This window comes from Leuciscus leuciscus (assembly GCF_965113295.1).
Source record: "Leuciscus leuciscus genome assembly, chromosome: 12".
Taxonomy (NCBI): Eukaryota; Metazoa; Chordata; class Actinopteri; order Cypriniformes; family Leuciscidae; genus Leuciscus; species Leuciscus leuciscus.
Window position 1 is genome coordinate 30,981,982 of NC_138736.1, and position 12,509 is coordinate 30,994,490.

The window sequence follows — 12,509 nt, forward strand, 5'->3', positions numbered from 1 at the left end:
CACCCTCAAGTTGTTTCAAACCTGTATGAGTTTCTCTCTTCACACAAAATAAGATCTTTTAAAGAATGTTGGTAACCAGACAGTAAAATCCAAATCCAAATAGTATAAGATGCATATTCATGAACTTTAATAAAACATAACACAGTGACATACAGCAGCAGCAACACAATAACAGTAAAAACCAATACTTTCATTTAGGCATATACAATTGTGTTAGACAAAACGTTAGATTGAAAATACAAAAAGAGAAAGTTACAAATCACAAAAGCAACACAACAATTTTGGCCACAGATAACCACACCAATCTCTGCTACCACATTTTGATAAGAACATTTAAGTTTTATGTCAAGGTATCAAGTTCGATTCTGTATTCCAAAGCACAAATCACCTGCCTTAACCCATGACAATAAAGCATTAGTTGTGTATCAATGCAAAGAGGTACATACAGTAGTATAAGCTGCATCAAAACATGCTTTTTCATAATGGTAAAAACAAGAAACACCAACAGACTAATAAAGTGAATAATAAATCTCTAAAATAGGATGTGAGAATCCTCAGATTCGTTAAAAAAAAAACAACTTTTGGCAAGGTAAACTTCACAGGTTTATAAGTAACCTCAATTCTAGAGCAATGAAATGATCCCTTTCCTGGACATGTACAGCTATTTACACAGAAAGGAAGAAGTCAAGGAAAAAGCAAAGGCAGAATGTGGCACATCTTTCGTGAATCTGCAAGGCTGCTGTACCTTACACTTTGCAAGCTTTAGAGATGTACTGTAAATATGCAAGAATTGTAAGCCAAAACCTGGGGCCTTAGGTATTTTTGTGGTCTTTACAAATTATTATAGTGACATTTCTAGCATGATATATGGAAATAAGACAATTGTATTAGTTGATCATACTGTAGATCCTCATAGAGAGCATTTATATCAACCATAATTTCACATCAACACCTAGATCCTTTTTGCATGTCTAAACTAATGGCCTGATGCTCAGCAAGACCGACTAAGAGAAAAGAAATCCAATGTAGCATTACTATCATTATGACATGCATGCAAGAGGGGTCTAGGGTAACTGTGTTGGTTTGCAATTCAGCCATGTCTATGGGTGCTAGAATAAGTCACTTTGTCTCATGAGCAGCGTAACCAATCAGGTTCATAGACCTTATTTCTTTTTTCATCCAGGTCTCTACCGAGGTGCAGTGAAGGCGCCCTGTGCGGCAGAAACGGTGGCATTGGTGGCTGCCTGGCGCACTGCCTGATTGGAAAGCACACCGGTAGCAAACTCGGCCTGGGCCTTCTCAAAGCTCGCTTCAGTCTGCCTGTACATAGAATGAACCTGATGGAAGAATATGCAAGAAATCATCATTAACCAGATCAATGTGTATTTTGAATTATAATTCTACATACAGTTCTGTTCAAAATTTTGCATTGGTCTCTTATGCTCACAAAGGCTGCATTTATTTTAATCAAAATTACAGTAAAAACAGTAATACTGCAACATATGTTTTTTCTATTTTCATACATTTCAAAATGTAATTTATTCCTGTATAAATGTAATTTATAAGGCAAGCTGAATTCTCAGCATCATTACTCCAGTCTTCAGTGTCACATGATCCTTCAGAAATCATTAAACACTATTTTTGTCATTAAACCCTGGAATAACTGTGGAAAAGCTGCCGAAGAGGAATAGACAGCTTCACCATAGGATGAATTTGAATATTTAGTGTGGTTTTCAATTTATATTTAGGATTATATCCCTAATTTGACTGCCAATGGATGTGTAAAGGTCCATTTGCTGCTGTTAGTGGAGATTTACCCTCTTGAGCAAAATGACTCCCATGGCCGCCTGAGCGGTGAAGAGCACAGAACTGATCAGCATGATCGCACCCACTGCCTTGCCATTTTTGTTGCTGTTGTCACTAAGAGCGGCTAAACTCACGATCCACCCACTGAAACAAACGGGAGAGAAAGAGAGAAGTTTAAAGAGTAACAAGCCATTGGCCAAATTTAAGAATGGAATAACACAATTAACTGAAAAGTCAATAAGTAGGTTAGCAAATTTTGTTTTGAAATATGGCTGTTTCGTGACGCTCACCTGAAGCCCCAGCCAGGGATACCGATAGCCATGATAACATAAAGCACCAGTTGGGCGAAGAAGACAAAGAAAAAGGCAAAGAAGTTGAAGGAACTGTCACTCCTGTTGAGAAAGAGAACAGAAGTGCACAATGACTGATCCATGATGTTTGATGAGACATCAATTTAAACGCTGAATCTGTGTTCGTACCTGAAGGCTTTGTACACAGGCCTGTACCAACAGACGAAGGAGCAGGGGGTGAAGAGGAGAAACCAAAGGATGGCAAAACCAAAGCCAACCGGTGCCGAAACATTACTGGGTTGGCCACAGAACATAGCCAAACAGGAGATGAGGTTAAAGAGCAAAGTGCATGCTGTGACTAAAAGAAGAGAAAGATAAGTACAAAGTAAGTAAAGTAACACACTGGAGTAGCGGTTGACCAATATTCCTATACTAGGGATGACTAAAGAGCAACTGCTGGCATGTGATACATAACACTATTTAATGAATAGTTAAAAATTGCTGAAACTAAAGGCATAGTTCAACCAAAATTGAAAATTGTATCACCCATATGACTTCAGAAATCATAGAGATCTGGAACAGTATGAGGATATGCATGCATTTATTTATTTTTTTGTCTGTTTGCCATATCAGCATTATATTAATAATAAACTTTATTTACACATAGCACCTTTAAAAATAGCTTCCAAAAATATTATCAAGTACAAAATATAAAAATAAAATATGGGCATATTTATCAAAAACAATGAAATTCAGTCAAACAACAGATTTTTTTTTTTTTTTGCAGTACTGAATATAGCATTAAAGGCTATATTCATGGCAAAAGTAATGATACAATAACACAATATGCAATTAAAACCTCACATTACAACAACAATTATATAAACATAGAAATTGTAAACATTTTCCCAGGGGGAAATTTTCTATGAATGAAATTCATAAATAAAACTGTAGCCTAGTAACATTACAAACAGTAAAATATGTTTCAAGTAAAATGTTTCTTACAAAATCTCTTTAAATGTTAAAGTCCCCCTGTATTCAATCATTTTATTCCTTAAAACTCATCCTTGATCACCAAAATTACATATTTAAACGTTTTATCCTTGAAAAAAAATCCGTCATGCCTTAAAATAGCTTGAATGTAACTCTACACCCTCGCCTCATTTAGTATACGCGGTTCTATGAATATGCAAATTAGCCCCGCCCCCACTCACTCACACCAGTTCAGAGATCCACTCATTTGCGATCACACGTTAACGTGATTGGTTACTGAGTGACGGGTAGTTTGTGACGTCAGAAACACCAGCGATTTCAAATCGCGTTGAGACTGTCTTCAGGGTTCCCATTCTAAACCACATGTCAAATTCCCTGACTTTTCCCTGACTTTCACTGACTAAAAAGATGAATTTCCATGACCTATAATGAACGGCAAAACAGGCTGCTGTTTTGCGGAGCACCGAGCTGTTTTGTTTTGTAGAAAGCCTTTCTTTAAAGTGAATTTCATTTTGTATAAATTGTATCTTAATTTTGATAAATTTTTCATCAACCAATTGCCTGTATTTAATAAATGAGAAGCAAATATATAGCAGACAATATAATCATGGAGGCGCCGGCGCGGTCACTTGCATTGCACGTGAAATGGAGCGCATCTCATCATAAATGAACCGAAACTCGGTGTATGCCTCACATACATGAGAAATACATCTGAAGATAGCTTGGAATGTCTTTAAACGAAACAATTCAAAACGAAAAGAAATAGGCTACTCTCTGATTATGTAATCCATGATGTGGGACCTGATATTCATTTATGTGATATTCATGCTTTTTTTCTTACAGTAAAGCACAGTCCACAAACAACCTCCCTATAATAAGACAAATCTCTGGAGGCATGCTCCAAGCACACTCTCATCTCATCCCTTTTCCCACATTTGTAGTAATGACACTATAACTAGGGGTGCGCCGATCCGATATTCGGTATCGGTATTAGTCCGATACTGGCCAAAATCACTGGATCGGATATTGCATGAATCGCGGGAGTATAACCCGATCCGATACGATCACGTCCCTTAGTCCTAAATTGTCATACAAATGCTTAACAACACCTGAGAGACATGCCGTAAAGAGAGATGAGCAACACGCGTCACGCAGCGTTGCCAGATTTTCACATACAAATCCCGTCCAATTGCTTCTTAAAAATAGCCAATCGCGTTTCGGGGTGGGAGAGACCGCGGACTTGGCAACACTGGCATCACGTGAACGGTAGCTAGAGGTGAGTGAGGTAAGCCCTCTCAGCAATTAAGTTATCATGTCAGCTGTGTGGAGTTATTTAAAATAAGACGCGATACGTTCATAATTAATAAACTACAGAACAGCGCGAGCAGGAAGCGGCGCGCCTCACGCGGGCACGGCTTATGCTCCGAGAACGGATTACTGCACTAGTGATATAAAACGCATCTTCCCCATGAACAACACAAAGTAAATACACTCGCACGTAACACACACACACACACACAGGTCTGTTAACTTAAGCAATACTTTTAATAAGGTAGTCTAATATTTTTCTGACTAACAAATTACTGACACAGTAAAGGGTAGATTTAAATAAATAAAAACGAAATTTAAATAAAGAAAAACGAAATTTAATTAAAGAAAAAAACGAATTTAAATAAAGAAAAACGAAATTAAGTTAAATTAAAAATGAGATTAATTTAGATTGATAATAAGGGGTAAAAAACTTAATACATTTTGTTTCTATTGTTCTATTTTCCACAATGTCAAAGCAACGCAGCTTAACCCAAAATACAAGCTCGCAGGCATGCACTTCTGTCCTTACAAACTCCGCTGTTCTGCGCTCTAGCCAGAGAATACTACCGTTGCAGGAACACTTTAGTAGGCCAACTCAAGAAGCATCAAATAACGAGGTTGGGTTCCTTCAACTGTCCATCCTATTAAAAATGGCTAGGCCTTATAAGATAGTTGTAAAAAAGAGTTCTCGGAGCATATAAGCCCTGCCCGCGTGAGGCGCGCCGCTTCCCACTCGCGCTGTTCTGTAGTTTATTCAAAGTTTATTCATTCTGAACGTGTCTCGTCTCGTGTGTCTATCTATATTTCGTCAGATTTTATAGTGTTGAACATATTCAAGCGCGAATGAGAACCATTTCGAGGGGGATGCCAGGTGTAAAAAAAAAAAAAAAAAAAAAAAACGAATATTCGAATGTCAAATTCTCAAATCGAATACCAACCCACCGAACGAATATTCGAATAGTCGGGTACAGCCCTATGACTACATAAGAGTTTTGTGTTACATCCAGTTTTTGGCACTGGAATTATAATTTTTGTTTTATTTGCACAGTTGCACTTTAAATTTCATTAATTGAATGGTGCTGAATAATTAAAAATGCTGCTACAAGTTCTGTTTAAAAATTGTTTTAATAAAAATTAAGCAGCAGTATTGCACAACTGAGTCATGTTGTGGGCTACTTATATAGAACATTTATTGCACTGTTTGAGCATGATGCTTTTTAGATGGCTAGGTTAAGCAGTGCATCCTCCTGACAAATGTGTTATTAACAGCTTAATTAAGAAAAAAATATATGGTATTGTATCGGTATCGACAGATACTTAATTGTGTGTTATCGGTATCGGTATCGGACATGAAAAAGTGGTATCGAGCCACCCCTAACTATAACCAAACCGGAAATTGTAACGCGTGCGCACGCGAAACTTTCTCGTGCGCACACAATAGTCTCGTGCGCATGTGAAAGTCCGTATTATAATTTTTTTGCAAAGGTCCCCTCAGGGTCTCCGTAAAAAGATGTGTGAAACAGCGCGATAAAAAAAATCGGTATAGAAAAATTACATTTTGATAAATGGAAACTAAAATTTAAAGCAACAAACTAAATTCCCTGATATTCCATGACTTGGACAAAAAATATATAAAATTCCCTGACTTTCAATGTCTGGAATAGACCTTTTAAAATTCCATGACATTCCAGAAATTCCATGACATTCCAGAAATTCCATGACCCGTGGGAACCCTGTGTCTTTGATTCACTGCAGTTATAAGGAGAAAATACTCAGCTAATGTGTACTAAAGAAAATGAAAATGGCCAGACAATGGCCAAATACCAGTCGAATTATCAGCCTGCCGAATATATCTGTCAATCACTACCATGGGCACGCACAATTTCAGTTTAACAGAAGAAAAAACAAAGGATAAATTCATAACTGAATTATTTACTAAGGATGATGACCCAAACCAGAACCATCCGCACACTTCAGAAGACAAGACAAACTAAACCGAGCAAACTTACACATCCAGTAGTAGTACAAGGTGGTGACAGTGCGCTGAAACCTTTGGCTGATCTCCAGATTAATGTCCTGATAGAAACACGGTTTCACCGGGCAGAAGGAGGGCAATGGGGGCCAATTATTCAGACGAGCTGATGGAGAAGAACACAGAAAGAGATTCATTTCCCCATTCATCAATCACATCCGCTAGCTAGCATCACTCAATTAATGTCCTGTTCATTACTGCCTAGGTCTAAATCTCACTCCTTTGAAAATACCATCCATCCATCACTGTCATTTTTTTAACCGTTCCGTTTCTTGTCCCCTCCCCACTCATTCAGGTCTCATACATCTCTGCACCTTCATCATAACCCTCACTAACAATTTCAGAAGTCCATCTAAATAATCACTTCAGTTCTTAAAATACACTGGGTTTATGCCCGTCTTGTTATTTTTACATCAAACACTTTTCCTATACTTATTCCTACAGCTCTCTTCAGGGTTAAAAAAAAAAAAAGATGTAAATGCGGTGACTACCTGTAGTGAAAAAAGCAGTAATTAAATCAGTTTTAGACAGTATTATTGAAATGCTCTGCTTTGCCTGTTCTGCTCAAGCCTCTTATTCGTAAAAAAATAAATAAACTGATTGCTTGTCCCATTTTCGGCGTTGATTGTGGATAAAAATCTGCAAAATTGTGAGAAATTGTTCATTTAAATGTGGATATGGTAAAATATGCAAATGGAGCTGACTGTACTTCACTCTATTTGGTAACTGAATTACGTTTATTCAAAACTCTTTCATAATGCATCTAGATAAGTACATTTTCTGAAAAGAAACTGGTGGTTGCACATGTAAAACCACTATGTTAGGATGTTGTGGATCATTGTCAGGTCATTCCTATGTGGTTGCTTAGGTGTTATGATTCCTTTTTTAGCATTAATATTTTATTCAACAGGTTATGAATGGCGAAACTAATTGCAAATTGCCACCAAAACCTTTTATACACGCAATGCCAGCAGCAAAATTGATGGGAAGTCGATGGGAAGGGAGTAATTTCACTGTTGGTTCAAGATGTTTCATTTAAATAGAATTCCCCTGACAAACGCATAAACTAAGATATTTTCCATTCATCCTTCACTCACAGGCTCCAGATCCAAGTGCATGGGCATCCAGCTCTCTCTCTCTTCTCTCCAGCTCCTTTGCTTTTCTTTCTAGTTCCTCCTGCTTCCTCAACAGATCTGCTGTGGTGGCATTTACTGCAGACTGAGAGAGAGAGAGAGAGAGAGAGAGAGAGAGAGAGAGAGAGATTAAGTTATGAAATGCATAAGTGTTTTCTGTCACTATCTGTGACAGAAATAAAAGTTGTTGAATAAAAGTATTAATTTCTTTAAAAAAAAAATATTATCTTGCTATTCCCACAAAATTCCCACTATAACAGTCAGCAGTCTCAAAATCATTCATGCAAATTAATTTAATTATCTTATATGTTGTGAAAAAAGTCCAAATATGGAATTAAATCATTTAAAGATCAAATTATACAATCATTATGCAATATACAGCTTGATTGCTCAATAACCACTTTAGAATTGCATCATAGTAATAACAGATCTAGCTCTACATGATGGAACTAAAATATTGCTTTATACGTGAAATAAGAAGCATACACTGGCTTGACGAGAGGGCAAGCATGTGTTGAAGGTGATGCAGTAAGTGTATTTACTAGTAAATGTGCTGATACGCGACAATAAGATCTATCACAACGATGATCATTCACTTTACAAATTATTTCGATTTTGAGATTGCATTTTAAGAATAATTTTCAATCAACTGGTAAAAACCACAGTGTTAAAAGCTTCAGCAATAGAGTACTGCAGGAATTATGTCAAAACACTAAAGACTAATTCGCCACTGGTTCCGCCAAAATTTACCTATCAGGGTTTTTTAATTAATGAGTTCTGCGGCAAACATAACTTGACGATGCTTGAACGTTTTCATCTACAATAAAAACTGCACACATCCCAGACATTCTTATCTAGGTTCTTATAAGAAAAAAAAAAAAAAAAATCGCATTTTGGATATAGGTGTTTCATTTACGTTGTAGAGCAAAATATTCAAGTATCGTCACGTTATGTTTACCACAGACCGTAATAAAAAAAAGTGGCGAATTAGTCTTACGGGTTCTGACATCATCCCTGCACCACTCTATTATCATGATATAAAAATGTTATACCGTCACATTTCAAGCAATCATAGTAAATCCAGTGTATGCATCTTTGTGAACAAATATGGTTAATTTAGTTGAAATTCTGTGTTGAGTAGCAAGTAACAGACTATTCTAAAAGGAACCGGCACCTGTGTTCCATTGGATCCATAATTCCTGGGCTCAGTGGGTGTGGTCCTGCTGGGAGGCGTTTGGGCAGGAGGTGCAGCAGGAGATGTGGCTTCATAGGGAGGTGGAGGCTTCATTACCCAAAAACAAAAAATGCAAAACAATTAATATCAGCTTAATAAAAATCGAACTAAAATAAGCTATCATGATAATGCAGGCAAAAGGTTCTGACACTTGAGAATTTTCTCTTGCAGGTAACCGAAGTTGAAATGAAACGCTGTTTTTTAATCATTTGTACTCCCATCATGTGCTGTGTTAATAATTAAAGGCTATGTTAGCTATGTAGCACAGCCTGCTCACCACCTGTCAGGACGGACATATTTACCGCAGTTGTGTTGTTGTCAAATGGGTTGTAGAGGTCCAGCGTGGCATAGCCAGTGTTGCTGCTGTGCTGCGTCACTGATGGATCCTGCAAACACAGAAAAAACAAACCTTTCAATTCATTTAGAGAAGGCGGTAGATACTAGATAGTGATTAGATATTTGGGCAGACACCACAAAAATTTAAAAATTTTAAAACAAGCTCGAGGTGGCCTAGGAATTGGCACTGTAAGCTCACAATCTTGCACTGATATCACTTCACCTGCTAGGGAACTGACCTTCAAAACACAAAAAGACATGAAATCCTTCTGATAAACTGCAAGTAACCAGTAATAACTGCTATTAAATAATTATGACACACATGGTTGAATTAATTTCTCTTGATCTTAAAACCTTTTGACCTAAAGGACGTTTGCTTAAATTTAGATACAAATATAAACTGTACCTATTCATAGACTGAAAATGTAACATTTATATTTGTATTTGGGTAATTTCATATTCATAAACGTTTGAAGGTCTTTATGGATTATTTTCATTTGCATATCGAATCTCTCCAATGTATTGATAACCAAAAATTTAAAGATGAAGTTACTTGGAAATTTAACTTTATATGCTGCCTTCTTTCCTTAAATACTTATTGGTATTTTTTTCTCTTCTTCTTTTCTATTTTCTCTTGTATTGTAAATTAAATCTTTTTAGTTGTTATCGTTTTGGATGTCTTCTTATAGCTGTAAATATTTTATGTCATGTCTTTCATGTCAAATATAAAGTGGCATCGCCAACTACTGGCCTGGCAACATAATACGTGTTCGTACCCTAAATGTATCTATACTTAAAGCAACAAGTTCCCCACAAGCAGGTCAAAAAGACCAGAATGCAACGATACAGATAGTGGACCAGTGGAAGGATCAGCCATACAATAACATTATCATGTAATCTAATATGATTGGTCTGATGACCGTTAAGTCTTACGACAGCATCACAAGACGTACCCCACAAATAAAGGCCCCGAATGAGAACAAAAACACCATAAATTTCTAATGTACAGTTACAAAAACCTGAACAATATATTACCTGAAATGGATTATGATCATCGGCTGAATCAGGAAAAGTGGTGTATTTTGACATCCTGGTGCTGATTTGGCAAATTAAATCTGGCCAAGATGTAAAAAGAGGCTAAACTTAACCGTGATGACCAATTACAGACCAGAACAGTGTTGTGTAACGGATAGTTACAGGAAGAAGTAAATATAGTTTAGTAAACAGCTGATTATAAACGCAATTTAACCAAAACAAATCACGGTTAACACTGACCAGCTAACCAACAGACATTACAAAGAGACGTCAGGTGTCCGTTTCAAATCAATAACATATCTCGTCCTTCTTTGAAGTGGTTTATGGTCTTCTTCTTTGGTATTTTTATTTATTTACTTATTTTCTTTTGTTGGGTTTTACGAGCGACACGATTTGTTTCAATTTCACTCTGGCATCACTGGTGTATTAGCGCTAGTGTACAGGAAATGTGTCTATCACATGACAGGGGGGTTGCCAGGTTGCACACGAGAAAAAAGCCGTTCAATCTGAAAAACAAAGCAAAATAAGCGATCCCTTTTCCGTTCCGGAGGAGAAAACTGCTAACTAATGTATTTTTGAAAACCCCTTAAAAAAATTATAATATTAAAATATTTCACATAACTACTGGAAATAAACCAGACGTTTCGGCCCTTTTTCTATAAAAATAAAAATATGTATCAGTGGGAAAAGTCGCTTATAATAAGCGGACATGGCAACACGGCAGAAGAGAGGCGAGGAAGTAGCTGCGTGACATGACGGCTAAAAGCCAATTGGCTTGTTCAACTTGAACCGGGGCTGCACAGACCGATCGGTCTATGACATCAAAGTGCCGCGAGAGCGATTCAAAAGCATGCGGAGCCGTCTACTCTCTAATCACTCTCGCGGTACTTTTATGTCATACACTGATCGGTCTGTGCAGCGTTGGTTCAAGTTGAACAAGCCTAATAAGAAAAGGAAATTATGTCACATGATGAGGGAGAATCTTTGGGGAAAATGCATGTTCTGCCGAGTTGCAAAGGGGCGTGATTCGCTTAACAAAGTAAAATGATCTATCTATCTATCTATCTATCTATCTATCTATCTATCTATCTATCTATCTATCTATCTATCTATCTATCTATCTATCTATCTATCTATCTATCTATCTATCTATCTGTTAATTGATTTACAATTTAAAATCTCATGTTTTTCTGGTTCCCGTTTCAACCACTGGGCGTCACTGTTGATTCGAAAATTGAGTCAGCAACCTAATTTTCCCTCTGTAAAAATATAAGTAGTGGCACCGGGGCAAGTTTGCTGATGGCTTGCTATTCTCAAGTCATGTGAGTTCACATGAGTGACAGGAGGGCAGAAAGTCAGTCATATGATACCTCAAACACAAACAACCTCAAACACTGCACGCGCATAGCATACACACACACACACACGTTTGGTTCGCTATCTTTATGGGAACTAACCATAGATGTAATGGTTTTTATACTGTACAAACTGTATATTCTATCCCCTTACACCAACCCTAAACCTACCCGCCATCACAGAAAACGTTCTGCATTTTTACATTTTCAAAAAAAAATATTCTGTATGATTTATAAGCTTGTTTTCGCATGGGGACCTCAATTGACACGAGTCCCCATGAGTCAGTGTGCATTCAGGTTGAAGTTCCCACGGGAATAGAAAAACAAGCACACACACACACACTCACCCTTTTTTGTGCTCTCATACAACTGTTTGTTCAATTCCATTTGCTTACATTTACATATTCACTTAAAAAATTTGGCCTTACAACATGACTGTTTCTGCTGCCGCTTATAAAGTGTTCCAAAAACAATGCAGCACTTTGACCAGATGAAGATGAAATTCACACATATTGAATGGAAACCAAACACTCCACCAATTGGCTTTGAGACCGCATGGCTCCTGGATCACATTATTTTTATGCTCTGGTCCTAGTGCGCAAGCTTCCAGTAAAGTTCCAATGCAATACATTAATCAATGAGCTTGACAGAGCAATGGTAAACAGGAATGGGACCTTAAATGAACCATTCATGGAGAAACAATATGCTTTTTATCTTTGAGTTCAGGGGAAGGTTATACTAAAATGACAAAGATTTGTCACTATTAATTCCCCAAACCATCATTCTTTAACAACCTAAATGGGTGTGTCCATGCTTCCTTTTGCTTTCCTTTGAAACCGCAACATTCCTCAGCCAATCAAGCGATGCATGGCCTCATGACATCACCGCCTGTGGAATGAGCTGACATGAAGCCTGTACTGGTGAGTTGCCAAGGCAACCAGCAGGGATGGAAGGAGTTTCAGTGGACCGTGTGGGCTTGTGGGG

The 12,509-nt window shown here is 37.4% G+C and overlaps 1 protein-coding gene across 1 annotated transcript; it reads right to left on the reverse strand.

Annotated features, from left to right (window-relative positions):
• Positions 1-105: 105 nt before the first annotated feature.
• Positions 106-10,620, reverse strand: scamp3 (secretory carrier membrane protein 3). Its single transcript, XM_082186046.1, has 10 exons — positions 10,411-10,620; positions 10,171-10,250; positions 9,102-9,185; positions 8,740-8,847; positions 7,530-7,650; positions 6,410-6,538; positions 2,286-2,454; positions 2,097-2,198; positions 1,818-1,950; positions 106-1,337 (listed from the first exon to the last, which is right to left on the reverse strand). Exons 2-10 carry the CDS (start codon positions 10,222-10,224, stop codon positions 1,188-1,190), a joined length of 1,050 nt encoding a protein of 349 aa, XP_082042172.1. The 5' UTR covers positions 10,225-10,250; positions 10,411-10,620; the 3' UTR covers positions 106-1,187.
• Between the last annotated feature and the right edge of the window lie 1,889 nt (positions 10,621-12,509).

Coding starts and splice junctions, on each gene's coding strand:
- scamp3 (XM_082186046.1), bottom strand. CDS start 10,224: ATGTCAAAATACACCACTTTTCCTGATTCAGCCGATGATCATAATCCA. Junction 7,651..8,739: donor ATGGATCCAATGGAACACAG/GTGCCGGTTCCT, acceptor TCTCTCTCTCAG/TCTGCAGTAAATGCCACCAC. Junction 2,199..2,285: donor CCTGTGTACAAAGCCTTCAG/GTACGAACACAG, acceptor CTTTCTCAACAG/GAGTGACAGTTCCTTCAACT.